Raw genomic sequence first — 17,047 nt, 5'->3', positions numbered from 1 at the left:
ACATAAGAATGAACTATTATTATTATTATTATTATTATTATTATTATTATTTATTATTATTATCATTATAATTATTATCATTATATTATTATTAAAGGCCACAGTAATATGAATAATTAAAATGCCTAAACAGTATTTATTTTTCAATATATAAATATCAGAAATCGCTGTCGCATACTAAGACCACAATAAAATTAATATCATATTCATTTAAATATTGAAGTTGTATTTATGAAAAATGTTTAAAAAAATCTTTAAAACCGTATATTTTACATTCTTTCAAAATGTAAACAGGAAAAAGAGGAAGAAATCTACTTGAGTCAAAAAACAATTCTGTGTCCTTTAATTTTTTGATTTGCCAAAAAAATTATTATTGTATATAGGCCTGTTATTGGTCTAATTAATAAATTTAAATGCTGAAAATGTCAATCTGAGCTGTAATAATACAATGTGAAAAATGCATGTTATTGAATCGATCTTCCTAACTAGCTACCCCGTCGGTTGACCCTAGCATAGCCTAACTATAAGTAGTCTACCCCGACTAGCCTAGCACTGATGTAGAAACAAAACGCAACAGATTTTTTTTTTTTCAAACTTACCCCTTATATCACTCGAAAGGTCACTCTTTCTTAATCGGAAATTACGCCGGAGGCTTTTTATGGTGCTTACGCTTACCTCCATTTCTTCAGCAATTTGTTTATTTGTATAACCCATCACTACCAAAGCTTCTAATCTGCCTCTAGTAGCCATGGCTGACAACTGTGCTATAGGCCTTTATTAGCGGTAATAATAATAATAATAATAATAATAATAATAATAATAATAATAATAATAATAATAATAATAAAGTAAGAACTTATATAGCGCCATTTAAAAAACCGAAGTAATTATCAGTGGCGCTTCATGTTATTGTTGGAATAAGTGCGTTTTGAGTGATTTTTTAAATAAAGGAATTGATGCTGATTTTTTAATGTGAAGTGGTAGTGCGTTCCAGAGAGTGGCTGCAGCAAATGAAAATGATCTGTGTCCGAAGGTCTTAGTGTTGGTGCGAGGGACAGAAATTAAATTAAGATCAGATGAACGTAGGGAACGGCCAGGCACATATTTGGGAAGAAGTTGATTAATGTATGCGGGTTGATTGAGAGTCAGTGACTTATAAGTCAGAAAAAGGATTTTATATTGAATTGTGGCATCAATTTGTAACCAATGAAGTTCACGTAAAATGGGGGTTATATGAGTGCGTCTGTTAGTAAATGTTAGTATGCGTGCAGCAGAGTTTTGTAGTCGTTGAAGCCTGTTAATTTGGATTTTAGGAATGTTAAATAAAAGAGAGTTGCAATAGTGAAGTCGGGAGAAAATGAAAGCGTGAATAATCAGAGCCGTAGTTCGTTTTGATAAGTATTTTCTGATAAGTGCTATATTACGTAGATGAAAGTTTACAGATTTTATGAGTTTACCAATGTAATTTTGCATGGAAAGCTTGTCATCAAATGTGACGCCAAGGTTGGAAATGGTAGAGGAAGTTTTAATGATAGATGAGCCAAAATATGGAGTGAGTTGATGTTAATTATTGAGCAAGATTTATTAGTGCCGAAGATGATGAATTCAGTTTTATTTTCGTTTAGCATAAGCATGTTATTGGACAGCCAACTGTGGATGTCGTGGAGGCAGGTTTCGGGACGTGTTTGAATGAAATCAGAGTCAGAGGGATCAAAATCATTATAAATTTGGATATCATCAGCATAAAATAATGTGATAATAAAGGTTATGGGACTTGATAATTTCGGATAGAGGGGATATGTAAAGGGAAAAAAGAAGGGGGCCAAGAATTGAGCCTTGTGGAACTCCATATTCAATAATTTGGGGATCAGATCTAATTTTGTTTATTTCTACAGATTGAGTTCGGTTAATTAGATATGATGCAAACCAGTTTAGAGCCGTACCAGAAATGAAGAACTGTGAGGATAATCTGTGAAGTAGGATATTGTGGTCAACAGTGTCGAAAGCCGCTGAAAGATCCAAGAGTATAAGGGCAACGACCCGTTTCCTATATAGAGCAACAGTAATGTCATTGTGTATTTTAGCAAGGGCAGTTTCAGTACTATGACCAGTCTTATATGCCGATTGAAAGGGGTCAAACAAATTAAATTGAGTAAGATATGAGATTAACTGTAAGGAAACAACTTTTTCAATAAGTTTGGCGAGATAAGGAAGATTAGAAATTGGCCTAAAATGCTGGAATTGTTGGGGATCAAGAGACGGTTTCTTCAAAATAGGGGTGACTACAGCACTTTTAAGATTATCCGGAAAAGAGCCGGTTTCAAGAGATTTATTGATTAAAGAAGCAATGGCTGGAGCAATACTGGCTCTGCAAGATTTAAGAAGTTTGGTAGGGATGGGATCTAATGAACAAGTAGCCGATGACGAGGACAAAATTAACTTCTCAATGGCATTATGGTCAACAGTGTCAAATGAAGAAAACATTTAAGCATTGTTAGTGTGCAGTGACTCCAGTGGCGCAGTTACAATTGAAACATTTGATGGATGAGACAATGGAGAAAGCTGCAATTGTGATAAACGAAAACGAATATTCATGATTTTATCATGAAAGAATTTTGAAAATTGTTCCGCAAGCTGAGAGAGGTTTTCATGAGAGGGAAAACAAATTTTAGGGATGCCCTTTATTAGTTTGTTTACAAAATTAAACAACTTTTTCTGATTTCCCGAACAATCATTAATCTTACTTGTGATGTAACTGTTTTTTGTGTCTTTTAGTTTTTTTGTTAAATACCTTAAGTTGTGTAATATATAATACTTTATCATAATCTAATTTGGTGTTACGCCATCGACGTTCAAGCCGACGCAGAGATCTCTTACTTTCTCTGAGGTGATTGGAGTACCATGGTTTATTATTGTTTTTATTCCTAACAAAAATGTCCTTAATCGGGGCAAGATCATTTAGCATTGAACACAGATTAGTATGCATTAATGACGTAAAGTCATTTACAGACAGTGACAAAGCATCATTAACTATGCTAGTACCCATAGCACTAACACAATCATTGAGCTTAACAATATCAATATTCTTAATGCTACGACATTTAATGCGGTTATCAGGTGCTAACTTCGAAGTAGGTACTGATGCATTAACAAGAACATTAAACTCAATAACTTAATGATCACTAAACAAGAAACCAAGGTCATTAACATCATGAATCGTGGTGTGACTATCAGTTAATAATAAATCAAGCAGATTGCCTAATTTATGAGTCGGTTTGTCTATATGTTGCACAAGATTGTAGGCATTCAAAATATCTTTTACTTGACAAGCCGTGACATCATGAGGGTCCAATAAATGAACGTTAAAATCACTGAGATATATTGTCGATCTTCTGGAGTGTAAATAATAATCCAAAGATGACGCAAATTCATTAATGAAACTGTTAGTATTAGATGATGGGGGTCGGTATATTGCAATGAATCTTACGGCCAATGCCTTCGACAATACTTCACAGCTTTCATATGACTGAGTTTGTTTCTCAACAAGCTCAAATCCTAGATTTGACTTAAACAGTACTCAGACTCCGCCTCCTCGCTTACCTTTCCTTGCAGTATGGATAAACGAGTAACCCTTAGGTGTAACAGCGGTTTCAATTACTTTTTCATCACAATAAAGCCAAGTCTCGCATATAATTACGGCGTCGTACCTATGTTCCTCCACAAAATCGGATATTTCACCGGCCTTGTTACGAATAGATCTCGCATTCATCAAACACACAGAGAGCGAATTCCGTGTCTTCGCACCTGCACACCTGTTGGAATGTTTGTGTACTCGCTTTCCCGCCCTTCGACCCCGATGAGTTTTCCGCCAGCAGCCTTGGCTGATGCATAGGTTCTTGACGTCATCGCTCGGCGGAATGCCGGCAGCTCCTGGCCGAAGGCGAAGCAGCTCATCGCTAGAGTACGATAGGGGTAGACAAGCTTCAGGTTCAGGTGAATTTACAAAGCGTAAAAATATCGTTGATATGACGACCAGAGTCAGAATGTAGGACTGCATTTTAAAGGCGAGTATAGCAGTTTAAAAAGGTCAATATAAATATCGGAAGCTTTTATGTTTTTAAATCACTCAGGAGCAACAACATGCTACGTGCAGCTACTGGACTAGCGCACGACTAGTAACGATGAATAGAATAGATAAGCCTAGGCTACGGTATCTACGACAAGTATGCCTATGATCATAACGTTCCTATTTGTGTTTTAGTCCCAAATTTTTGTGCTGTTGTTATTTTGCTGTGAAATTATTAAGAAAAATTTAATTATGTGTTCTTGATTTTTTTATTCATTTATTTTATTTAGTTTAATTTTGATGCCAAAATTGGCGTTCCATACAATATCGCCGAAAGTCAAGTGGCGCAGTGCAAAAGTCAAGTGGCGCATGTGTTGTTTGTTGTATGACAATAATCAATACACAATACTACATCTAATGAGCTTCTACATTTATTGGTCTTCACTACTCCAAAGTTATAAGTCCTCTGTTCTTTGTGGACAATGCCCATACCACACTATAGACTTATCATTTACTTGCCTATAGAGGGCCTTATTTATTACACTATCAACACATCCTTCCCCTTTAGATTGTAAAACCATTCCTAGCACAAAGTTAATTCTACTACTATAAAAGGTATATGTATGGAATATTCTAAACTACAAAATTCATTAAAAAACTGAATATCATAGGAACTGTTCTCTTCCAATCAGTTATTGGTATATAATTTGTTAGTGATGGTAATTAAGTTTAAGTCTCATAGTCATCCAAGTATCTTGGTCGTTGTCTTTGTCTTTGAGGTCGCTGGGGTTTAGTCTTAGTTACTGGTGGTTCATCATCATCGTTGTCGTCGTCATCGTCTGTCTCATCAGATATTACTTTCAACACATGTCTTCGGTTACGTCGTAAGGCCTCACCAGTCTGGTCTATGTTAACTAGATATGATCTACATGGTAAAATCTTAACAACATAGCCGGTTTTGTCCCACAGACAATTATTGTCTCTAAAATCTTGTACTCTTACTTTTTCCCCCACTTTAAGTGGTGGCAATTGTTTGCTTTTCTTATCGTAGTTATACTTTTGTCTTTGCTTTAACTTTTCTTTAGCCTGTTTTATGTCTTTATTAGCAGGCTTTAACATTTCGGTCATAATAGGTACATTTGACCTTATTTTTCGATTAAATAGGAGTTCAGCAGGTGAAACTCCGTGCTCTAAAGGAGTAGATCTGTACACTTGTAGTGCTTCATAGAAATCCTGCTTGCTTTCAGTGACTTTCTTTTAGCAAGGTTTTCATATTTTTTCATTAGATTGAGGGTAATGGGGACTCGAAGTTACATGTTTAAAGTTCCATTTATTGGTAAAGTTTTTGAATTCACCACTTGTAAACTGCGGACAAGTTATCGGTAAATAGCTCCACTGGGGTTTCATGTCTTGAAAATATTGACTTCAAAGCTGTTATCACTGAATTTGAGGTGATTTTGTTGAGCTGGCAAATCTCTATGTATTGGGAATAGTAATCAACAATTGTAACATATTCTTTCCCATTCAGCTCAAACAGGTCAGCGCTCACTTTCGTCCAGGGTATCTCTGATACTGGACATTGTATCAATGGTTCTGATTGTTGCCGTGGTTTGTATTTCTGGCAAGTTTCACATTTCAAAACCGTTGTTTCTATATCTTTATTTATATTTGGCCAGAACATTACTTATTTTGCCCTTCTTTTGCATTTTCCATTCCCATATGACCTTTGTGCAGCTGCTGAAGCATCTGTACTCTCAATTGGTCTGGTATAACAATTCTATGTCCTTTAAGAACCATGTTATCAACTACTGATAGTTCATCCCTGTAGTTGAAGAAGTTTCGCACTTTTTGCGGACACTTGTGTCTCTTTTCTGGCCATTCATCTTTGATTATCTGTCGCAGTTGAATTATCGTGTCATCTGCATCAGAAGCAGATTTGATATTTATCATCTGTGCTGTTACCACAGGTAGTGAGCTATGTAGCATGTCAACATACGCTTCTATATCTTCTTCAAACTGCTGCTCTGTCGCAACGGGTCTAGTTCCGTCAACAGCTCTTGATAATGCGTCAGCTGCCCACAGGTCCTTGCCTGGGGTATATACAATAGCTATATCGTATTTCTGCAATCGGATTCTCATCCTTTGCAAGCGAAGTTTTGCTTTTGCTTTGCATCAGCTAGAGGTTTTTTGAATATTGAAACCAGGGGTTTATGATCTGTCTCTACAATCACGCTTTGCCCGAACAGGAATTGATGAAATCTTTCACAGGCAAATGTTAATGCCAGACACTCTTTCTCTAACTGAGCATATCGAGTCTCGGCCGATATCATTGCTCGAGAGGCATACGCGATTGGTGCCCATGCATCATTGGTTTGTTTCTGAAGTAGGACAGCACCTATGCCATCTTTTGATGCATCAGCCGAAATTTTACATTGACGATTGGGATCATAAAACTTCAATACTGGACTGGTCGTAAGCATATGCTTCACCTATATCCAGGCATTCTCTTGTGATTCTTCCCACATCCATTCATTTTGATCTTTTGTCAGGTTTCGTAGTGGTGCAGTGATGCTTGAAAGATCTGGAACAAACTTTGCACGGAATGTTACCATTCCTAGGAATCTCTGTAATTCTTGTTTATTTTCTGGTCTAGGCATGTTTTCAATGGCACTCACTTTTCTAGGATCAGGCTTGATTCCAGCAGATGTAATTAGGTCGCCCAGAAATACAAGTTTGTCTACTCCAAACTCACATTTTTTTTTTTGAGTTTAAGGTTACTTTTAACTGCGGTTATTAGCACCCGCTCTAGTCTAGCATCATGTTCTTCTCGGGTCGTACCCCATACTATGATGTCATTCATCATTGTATTAACTCCAGGGATACATTCGAAAAGTTCATGGATTCTTTTATGATAGGCTTCTGGGGCCATGTTTAATCCAAATGGCAGCCTTTTGTAGATGTAACGTCCAAATGGTGTAATGAAGCATGTCAATTTTGCTCTTTTATCATCAAGAGGTATCTGCCAAAAACCTGAAGCAGCATCTAATTTGCTGAATATTTTCGCATTAGCAAACTCAGCCATTATGTCCTCTCTTGATGGTAACTTGAAGTGCTCACGTTGAATTGCATTGTTCAAATCTCGGGGATCTAGGCAGAGTCGTATATCCCCATTTTTCTTTGCTACGGTTACCATATTATTAACCCATTCCGTTGGCTGGGTTATTTTTTCAATAACTCCCAAGTCTGTCATACGTTTCAACTCCTTCTCTACTTTGTCTCTCAATTTAAACGGCACTTTTCTGCACGCATTTTGGACTGGAGTAACAGACTTATCAATGTGAATGTTATGCTTCATTGGCATACAGCCAAGACCTTGAAAAACAATTTTGTACTTATTTACAATGTTATTTACATTTAGTGAATCAACTTGAATATTCCAAGTTGCTTTAATCAAATTTAACTTTTGACAAGCATTTAGACAAAGCACTGGCTGATATTTATTATCATTTTCTGCAGTTACAAGAAATGTTAGCAACTGAGATGCATCCTTATATACAACATTCGCTTTGCACATACCTACAACGGGTATAGTTGCACCAGAATATCCCCTTAGCTTAACATCAGTATGTACTATAGGAGGTGTTTCTGTAGCTTTCTGTATGTTACATTAGGGAGAATATTGACTTGAGCACCTGTGTCAAGTTTGAAATTTAATAGGCACAATCCACTTTGTCTTACTGCTATTAAGACTTAAAATGTTTACATCAACTAGGAATTCATCCTCATCTGAGTCAGATTGTAGTAATTCGTTTACTTTTTTACTTCCTTTAGTTGCTCTGCTTTTAAAACTTGACCTAGGCCTACTTCTACAATAACTGGCCCAGTGGTTTCTACCTTTACACTTTGAGCATATTGTACCATAGGCTGGACATGATTCATATTGGTGATTAGTCCCACACCTGCCGCACTTCAGTTGTCTACTCTGGCCCTGTTGACCCTTAGGTTGACCTTTTACTATTCGTCTCCCTTTGTTTATTGCGCTTACAGATTCCGATCGATCCATAGCAACTAAACTGGCCTGGGAGGTTTCATAATTTAGTGCTAAATTTATAGCTTTATCCAGGGTAAGTTCATCCCCCAAGTCGAGACACTTTTCTCGAACTTTTTGGTCTCTTTTTCTTAAAATTATAGCATCTCTTAACATTCTTTCTTCATCTTGGTAATCACACCGTTTTACTAACACTCTTAGATCAGTCAAAAATGTACTAAAAGACTCAGTTGTACCCTGAGATCTTTTGTTAAATTCTAAAGTAGCTTTAATTACATTTCTCTTCGGAGCCACATAGGTTTCAAACTTGCTCAAAACACCCGAAAGGATCTCGTTTTCAGCTGGTACAGCTGGGTTTCCCCCTGCTGCTGGTGTACCTGGGGTCCATTGGAATGTGGAAAATATTTTCCTGCCCCTATCACCTATATATGTCATTAGGTAGTTTACTTTTTCCAGCTCAGTTTTAGCTGCGAGAGGACCATCAAAAGTAAACTGACAGTGTTGTCTAAACCTATTGAACTCCTTAACGAAATCAGGACTGGCCCAGTTCATACTAGGATTCTCACTCTCAGCCATGATATTAAAAAGTATGAAAAGCTACTTACACTAACAAAATCGGAAAAATAGTAGTTGAAGCAACAAAACTTGGCTCCTGCTAGTATACAAAGTAAATATTTAAAATCAAGACAAGATAGGGCAAACCATTCACCACAATTTAATGCAGCTACTGTACCTGTAGCAAGATCAACATTTACATATGAAACTAGCTTCACTGGGTTTCTTCTGACACCATGTGTTGCTTGTTGTATGACAATAATCAATACACAATACTACATCTAATGAGCTTCTAAATTTATTGGTCTTCACTACTCCAAAGTTGTAAGTCCTCTGTTCTTTGTGGACAACGCCCATACCACACTATAGACTTATCATATTACTTGCCTATAGAGGGCCTTATTTATTACACTATCAACACAGTGCAGAAGTCAAGTAGCAGCACACGCATTTGGATTTGCACTGCGCCACTTTTGTTTTGCACTGCGCCACTTTAGTTTTCCACTGTGCCAATTTAGTTTTGCACTGTGCCACTTGACTTTTGCACTGCGCCACTTGTAATTTGTCCTTTCGGCGTTCCATAAGTTGTAGGCTCATTGTGTGTACTGTAGCGTGTACCTAAATACAACGGTGGGGGGAAAACTAGAAGATGTAACAGCAGTATGTTCTATTAACTTAAAATTTGTAATCGGTAAAATGGGTTATACTGAGCCGATTTTCACCATTCAAAAGTCGATATGAGGTGCTAGTTAACGTTTATTAAGATTTTTGGAAAGAAAATAATGAAATTATGTCTCTACATAGAAGTTCATATGCATCAGCCAAATGTAGTACAATTCTTTATTAACCTGCTCAATAAACAATTCTAATTACTTGTGCAAATATAAAGATGTGGGTAACCCACATCTTTATACGACTTTTCATGGATCTCGCCCTGCTATGTAGGCCCTCTTTAGGCTAGACGCGCCTAGACGGTTGGAAGCGACGATCGAAGAAAAACGGTTAAGCAAGCCAAGGACTTCGCTAACTTCCATTCCTCAGTATTAAAATCCTTCCATTGATGGGCACTGTCTGAAACTTTCTTCCATCTTATCTCTGAAAAGATTGTAACGTTTTCGTCTGCAGTTGGCTCAACATGAATTACACAGGAGCCAGTGAGCTTCCATGACGGCCTAGGCTCGGACATGACACGTTGTTGTTTGTTGTTATTTCGCGACGTCATCAACGAGTACAATACATTCATTATCCACCATCAACTAAACTGCCTTAAAGGGAAAAAAATTGGTTCGTGTGGGAATCGAACACACAACCTCCATCTCTATTCATTATCCACCATCACGCCATCAACTAAACCGCCTTAAAAAAAAAAACTGGCTCGTGTGACCTTAAAATTAAAAAATTTAAAAATTTAAAAAAAAAAACTTGCCCCATGTGGGAATCGAACCCACGATCGCCGAGTTTATTACCCCTGATCTAGCATGACTAAACAGAGGGAGGTAAACCGCGACCCCTAAGCCATAAATGCGATAAACCTAGTACCACACCAAGTACCAGTTAGTCAACTCTGTTCCTACTAGAAAAAAAATCATCGTATATATACACTGCAGGTTAATATTACGCATGATCATGGTGTCAAAAATGGGCCGTGCTCCAAGAAAACTGGAGGTTGTGTGTTCGATTCTCACACAAACCATTTTTTTAAGGCGGTTTAGTTAATGGTGTGGTGGATAATGAATAGCAAAGCTGGAGTTTGTATGTTCGATTCCCACACGAACCAATTTGTTAATTTATTTTTATTTTATTTTATTTTTATTTTTTTGTTAAGGCCAGGGCTCCCAGACCTCTTACAATGGCGGAGGCCTATACCAAAGCTTCGCATTTTTTCGGGCATAATGCCTAGACAGGATTGTTCATTCATATTGAAATTAGTGTTTTGATGGTGATTTTTTTTTTCATCCAATGTCAATTCATATTCTCTTTTAATTTAATTTATTTGTTTATGTTAAAGATCAAGTTTAATTTTTATACTTATGTTCTAATTGTATGTACTGAGGGTCCCAATTGATCAGCTCAGGCTGGATGGACCACCCTCACAGAATATTGTTTAAATAAATAAATATATTTTATATAAGAAGAACCTATGAATATTCAGCTTTCCGTTTACTGGGGAATGAACAACAAGATATTTGATTGGTGTACAGCCGAAATGGCGGCGGAAGGCTATACCAAAGCTTCGCATTTTTGCGGGCATAATGCCTAGACATGATTGTTCAATCATATTGAAATTAGTGTTTTGATGGTGATTTTTTTCATCCAATTGCAATTTATATATTGTATATGTGAAGAATCTATGAATATTCAGCTTTCCGTTTACTTGGGGGAATGAACAACACGATATTTGATTGGTGGACAGCCGAAATGGTAATTTAAACGAAGTCACTAGAAAGAGGTCAAAATGCAGCCTCTACGCGCGGTGGGCGGTCAGCATAGCACCAATAGAAAAGTGAAAAATGACGGTGACTTTTCAAGCAATACAATTGAAACAAATACTAAAGTAATCAGAAAAGAATTGCCTTCCAAATGCAGAAGGGAATACAAAAATTCGACAAGTATTTGCTAGATATGACTGTAGAAAGACAAAAAATGACCTAAAAACAGCTAATGTCAGTGTGAAACACTTTCACTAAGCTGTTCTCGCTCTTGAACGATAAAGTTGCAAGAAGATGTCAATATGTATGGCGGATAATTTTACGTTATTTTGTCAGATCGAGGTGATTTCACTTTATTTGACAATAGACTGATATTATTTCCACTCACAATAGTGTAGTCGCAATATTACTAATACAAAAGTGAAATAATTTTTTTAAGCTTGAATATAGTGTTTTTAATAATGCCTATTAATAATAATAATAATAATAATAATAATAATAATAATAATAATAATAATAATAATAATAATAATAATAATAATAAAGATTTGTAAAGCGCAGACATCTCCACCTAAATACGTGCTGGGCAGTGTGAAACAAGCAGTAGAGGAAAAAAAAAAAAACAAGATACAAATCACAGGAAGAAAATGTAACAAGACTCATCATTTTATTACTTTACCTTCTCATTTTTTAACCACAGTTATACCAATGTCTTTCGATATTTCCTTTTCTTTTCTTTCTCTTTCTTACACTTTCCTTTTTTGTCATATGTTTCCTTATCTTTTTCCTATTCTTTCTTATGTTTCTTTTTCTTCTTTTTTTCCCTTTCTTATGTTTCCTTTTATTTCTATGTTTCATTTTCTGTTTTAGTCTCTCCTTTTCTTTCTTATGCTTCCTTTCCATTCATTTTCTGTCTTACGATTTTCATTTCTTTTCCTTTTACCTTTTTCTTTCCCCCTTTCTTTCTTATTTTGTAGTGAAAATCCGGGCTCTCGTGACCTTTTTCAGGGACCAACGTTTCTCTATTGATTTAGCATCACTAGATAAAAAAAAAATGAACGGGCGGGAGGGGGAACTTTAAAGTCGGATAAGCTTATCTTAGCAGACCTTAGCATGATCATATATTTTTTTCGACAGTGTGCAATCCAATTGTTCTTTTAGATTAGAATGACTTTGTTCTTTTTTTTTTGCTTTTGTATTTTTTTTTTATTAGAAGAAATGTAAACCCCAAATATAGAGCAAATATTTATAAGATTGTGTCCCCTCACTCACAGTTATGAATTTTCCTATCTGTTTTCCATTTCCATCTTTTATCCTGCGATATACATCATTTTTAACACTTTAAATTTATTATTTGTCGTATTAAACGACATGGTAGGCCCAAAAAATAAAAATAAAGCAACATTTTTTCCTTCTGAAATTTCCATATTTCGTGGCGGTGAGTGTGCTAATTGGCCAAATATAAATTTGTTTTATTCGAATCATCATTTTAGAGGGCGAGATGTCCGCTAAACAAGGTACAAAAAAAGTTTGCCATATCTACGACCATACTACATCTGAAGATCGAGAATATAAAAGTTGTTATAGTCCACCGGAAATACGGATTTGACTGGACAAAATTGCAACAAAACGTTTTATGGCCTAAATATAAACTTAATTATATGTAAAACAACATACTAAAAGTTTACCAAAATAGGACGTACATAAAGGTGTTTTTTAAGCCCAGTGAAATAGTTCAGTTTTCTTTGCTATAAAAATCACCTTTCCCGTGGGTATATTTTGGTAAACTTTTTGTATGTTGTAGATATAAAATTTAACTATATATATTCATAAAAAAACGTTTTGTTGCAATTATGTCCAACTTCGGTGCTTCAAATCCGTATTTCTGGTGGACTATTAATAAAAGTAACAAAAGATCGTGTAAATAGCGCCGCGTAGGGTATCCGCCGCGTACGATCTTTGCGTGTATGCTGTAACCATGGCTGTAAATTGTGATTGTTACAGCATGCACGCAAAGATCGTAGGCGGCGGCTACCCTTTTCGCCAGTGACGTCATGTTAAAATCGTATATAATCACCTATACTATTAAAAAAAAAATAGCCAAAAAACGATTTTAAGGTTGATTCTATTATTAATGGCATATCAAAAACCTCTCTAGAACAAAAAATCATTTTGCTAGTTCTCTTTTAATGCAGGCTCAGGTCGACACGGAACTGAAAGGAACTCAACTCAACTCAACTTAACTCGTCGGCATGAGCGCTCTGCGCAACTCAACGAAACTAATCTCATGTCGACTTTGAGCAACTGAAAGGCCTATATTTTTTAAAACAAAGAATAAGTCATCGTACGCGGCGGATACCCTACGCGGCGCTATTTACACGATCTTTTGTTACTTTTCGCCAGTGACGTCATGGTAAAATCGTATATAATCGCCTATAACTTCATTAAAAAAAGCCAAAAAAACGATTTTAAGGTTGATTCTATTATTAATGGCATATCAAAAACCTCTCTAGAACAAAATATCATTTTGCTAGTTCTCTTTTAATGCAGGCTCAGGTCGACACGGAACTGAAAGGAACTCAACTCAACTCAACTTAACTTGAGCAACTGAAAGGCCTATATTTTTTAAAACAAAGAATAAGTCATCCGCCATTAACAAAACATTGTAATATATCTTTTTTCAGTTAATGCATCTTGATTACGATTAATATCAGGATCAACGTTTTCAGTTCCTTTGAGTTCCGAATCAGCATTTTTTTCAGTTCCTTACAGTTCCGCAAAAAGTTAAACATGGGCAACTGAAAGGAACTAAACTCAACTCAACTCAACTTGACTCATGTCGACAAATATGTGCGACTGTCAGTTCCTTCAGTTGCGGTCAGTTCCTTTCAGTTGAGCGGGGCTCTCTTGTCGACGAGTTGATTTGAGTTAAGTTAAGTTCCGTGTCGACCTGAGCCTGCCTCTATGCTACTGGTATTATTTTAAAATCACTTTTATTAAAAAAGAAAGAAAGAAAGAAAAGAAAGAAAAGAAAGAAAGAAAAGAAAGAAAAGAAAGAAAAGAAAGAAAAGAAAGAAAGAAAGAAAGAAAGGAAGAAATGAAGGAAGGAAGGAAGGAAGGAAGGAAGGAAGGAAGGAAGGAAGGAAGGAAAAGAAAAGAAAACACATTGGAAAAAAATAATAAAAATTAAAAATAAATACATTTAGAAAACTACGGAGCCCCTAAAGGGACGGTCAAAATAATATTTTGAAGGAACGAAATAATATTCCGAGGGAACGAAATCATTTCGAGGGAACGAAATAATGTTTCGTTCGAACGAAATAATACTTCGAGGGAACGAAATATTATTTCGTTCCTTCAAATATTATTTCGTTCCATATAAACATTATTTCGTTCCCTAGAAATATTATTTCGTTCCCTCGAAATATCACTTCGTTCCCTCGAAATATTATTTCGTTCCCTCGAAATATTATTTCGTTCCCTCGAAATATTATTTCGTTTCCTCGAAATATTTCCTGTATGGTACGCCCACAGCTCCTTCGGCGTCAGCTTTTCGTCAGTGGTGGCGCCAGGATTTGCCCGACGGGGGGAGGGGGATGTGCCGAGGTCCCCGGCTAGGGGGTCGAGTGGTCAGATTTCCTCGACGAAAGCAAAGTTGGTGTGGTCGAGCTTCGATTAAAAGGTTTTGACAGTTTTTTTAATTTTGACAATTTTGACAAATATGTTGACAATACATAAAAATTGTGTTCCTCCCAGACGAATTGTGCTTTTTCTCCTCGACGTGGGGTAGGGGGCAGCTCTCCCAAGCAGGGAGCCCTATGGTATTGAGAGAAAGAAAGAAGGAAAAATAAGGAAAGCACATTGCAAAAATGAATAAAATAATAAAAATTAAAAATAAATAAAACATTTAGAAAACTACGGAGCCCCTAAAGGGCCATGGTTAAAGAAAATATTAAACCATTTCGAGGGAACGAAATAATAATTCGAGGGAACGAAATAATATTTCGAGGGAACGAAATCATATTTCGAGGGAACGAAATCATTTCGAGGGAACGAAATAATGTTTCGTTCGAACGAAATAATACTTCGAGGGAACGGAATATTATTTCGGGGAATGATAATAATAATAATATTATTTTATTTCGTTCGAACGAATTAATATTTCGTTCCCGCGAAATGATTTCGTTCCCTCGAAATATTGTTTCGTTCCCTCGAAATATTATTTCGTTCCCTCGAAATAGTTATATGTATTTTTTTTTATATAACTTTGATTTCTTTTATATTTAAATTTTTCATCTTTTCGATTAAGACAATGACACAAAATCGCCTACATCATCCAAAAATCCAGGTAAAACTCAACATGCTGACCATCACCTTCTGGGTGGCCTAATACACCGTTCCGTAACCTATAGGTCGCGACCAATGTTTGGGTTGCGAAATAAATTTGATGGGTTGAATATCTCTTCAGACTGTTGAAATTTAATACGAACGAAGACAAAGGAAATCAAAACTAGACTATGTCTGTTTGAACAACAGAACATAGGGCTTTTCTGGTCTGGGACGTTTTCCATTAAATGGTCTTCATATTCACAGCCTACGCAGGATCACATAAATTCAGTCATTACTTTACTGGACATTTACAAACTATCATAGAAAGTTACTTTTACACCCATTGAAAACTGTTTATAGATATGTACGTCTGGGATCTCAAAGAATTAAATGACCCTCTAATTTACACCCTTGACTGACTCGTCGCCAACACAAAATACTATCTTCCTTGTAACTTGGTTAAACTTTTTCCGAATGTTTCATTGAGATCAGTTGATTTGTTTTCGAAATAAGTGGTCTGAGACGTTTTCCTTTCAATGATCCTGAGATCTACACCCTACTCCAGATCGTCACAAAAATGTAATCATTTCTTAACTCGACCTTGACAAACAGTTATACAAGCTTTAAATTATACCCATAGATTTTTTTTAAGAGATATTTGGGTCTGGAACCTCAAAAATTGAAATGACCCTCAAATTTACATCCTTGACCGATTCGTCGCCAGCACATAATAATTTCTTCCTTGTAACTTAGTTAAACTTTTTCCCAATGTTTCATTCAGATCAGTTGAACCGGAACCGTTTCTGAAGTATGTGGTCTGGGAATTTTTCCTTTAAATTGTCCTCAGATCCACACCATACAGCGGATCGTCACAAAAATTTAAGCATTTTTTTAACAAGACCTTTACAAAGTATTATAGAATGTTTCATTTAGACCCATTGGTTTATTTAAGAGAGATATTCTGGGTCCTCAAAGATTGAAAATACCCTCAAATTTACACCCTTCATTGGACCGTCACTAACACATACAAATTTCTTCCTTGTTACTTGACTACACTTTTCCGTAAGTTTCATTCAGACCAACTGACCTTAAATCACTTTAATTGGTCCTCACACTCACACCCCACCATAGATTGACACTAGATATTAGGAGGCACATCCTTGATATTTGGCTTATGCTTCGACAAAGCACGGAAAAATGCTAAGCATGGGAAGTGACCAAAGTGACGGCCAGAAAAAAAATAGTGCAAAAAGATAGGAAAAATATATCAAGATTGCTTCAACTTGTGGTAGTAAGGGTTTTTCGTAAAAAAAAAAAATATTTTCATCCAGTATTTGAATTCTGTTAGCCTACAATTATTTTTTGACCCAATGTGGGTAAATATTATAATTTTTACTTTATGAAATTTAATCTAAGTTATATTAACGCAAATGTCGTTTATAAACTCACCAATCGGCCATGTTTGTTTTTGGTCACGTAGATAACTCGCACTCTGGTTTATGTTAATTTTCATTGTCAACGAAGTCTATTTAACGAACAGTCAAATGAAAATAATACGTAGTCAACGAAAATTCGTAGTCAACGAAGTGAACCAGTCGATTAAGCCCAATGGATTTTCCA

At 36.0% G+C, this 17,047-nt stretch overlaps 2 protein-coding genes across 2 annotated transcripts in view; both read right to left on the bottom strand.

The window, feature by feature from the left end:
* The window catches only part of LOC117108751, a 17,504-nt gene extending 13,348 nt beyond the window's left edge, over window positions 1–4,156 (bottom strand). Inside the window, exon 1 of the mRNA XM_033250880.1 lies at window positions 3,708–4,156. Within this exon, the coding sequence (XP_033106771.1) occupies window positions 3,708–4,057 (350 nt within the window). The 5' untranslated portion in view covers window positions 4,058–4,156. The remainder of the gene's footprint in view (window positions 1–3,707) is intronic.
* A 2,399-nt stretch (window positions 4,157–6,555) lies between these two features.
* On the bottom strand, window positions 6,556–8,690 carry LOC117108748. The gene is made up of 3 exons (XM_033250877.1): window positions 7,805–8,690; window positions 6,867–7,438; window positions 6,556–6,756 (listed from the first exon to the last, which is right to left on the bottom strand). Exons 1-3 carry the CDS (start codon window positions 8,688–8,690, stop codon window positions 6,556–6,558), a joined length of 1,659 nt encoding a protein of 552 aa, XP_033106768.1.
* Between the last annotated feature and the right edge of the window lie 8,357 nt (window positions 8,691–17,047).

Source organism: Anneissia japonica, unplaced genomic scaffold (assembly GCF_011630105.1).
Source record: "Anneissia japonica isolate Jap-2015-1 unplaced genomic scaffold, ASM1163010v1 scaffold285026_len86630_cov121, whole genome shotgun sequence".
Classification (NCBI taxonomy): Eukaryota; Metazoa; Echinodermata; class Crinoidea; order Comatulida; family Comatulidae; genus Anneissia; species Anneissia japonica.
Note: the sequence above shows the minus strand (reverse complement) of the source record. Positions and strands in the feature narration are given on the sequence as shown.

Excerpts from the sequence above, each read along its gene's own strand:
- LOC117108748 (XM_033250877.1), bottom strand. The coding sequence starts at position 8,690 with ATGGCTGAGAGTGAGAATCCTAGTATGAACTGGGCCAGTCCTGATTTC. Across the intron at positions 7,439-7,804 it reads CATTTTAAGTCTTAATAGCA|GTCTTGGCTGTATGCCAATG; the intron begins GTAAGACAAAGT and ends TTGTTTTTCAAG. Across the intron at positions 6,757-6,866 it reads ATGATGCTAGACTAGAGCGG|CCTGATCCTAGAAAAGTGAG; the intron begins GTGCTAATAACC and ends GCTGGAATCAAG.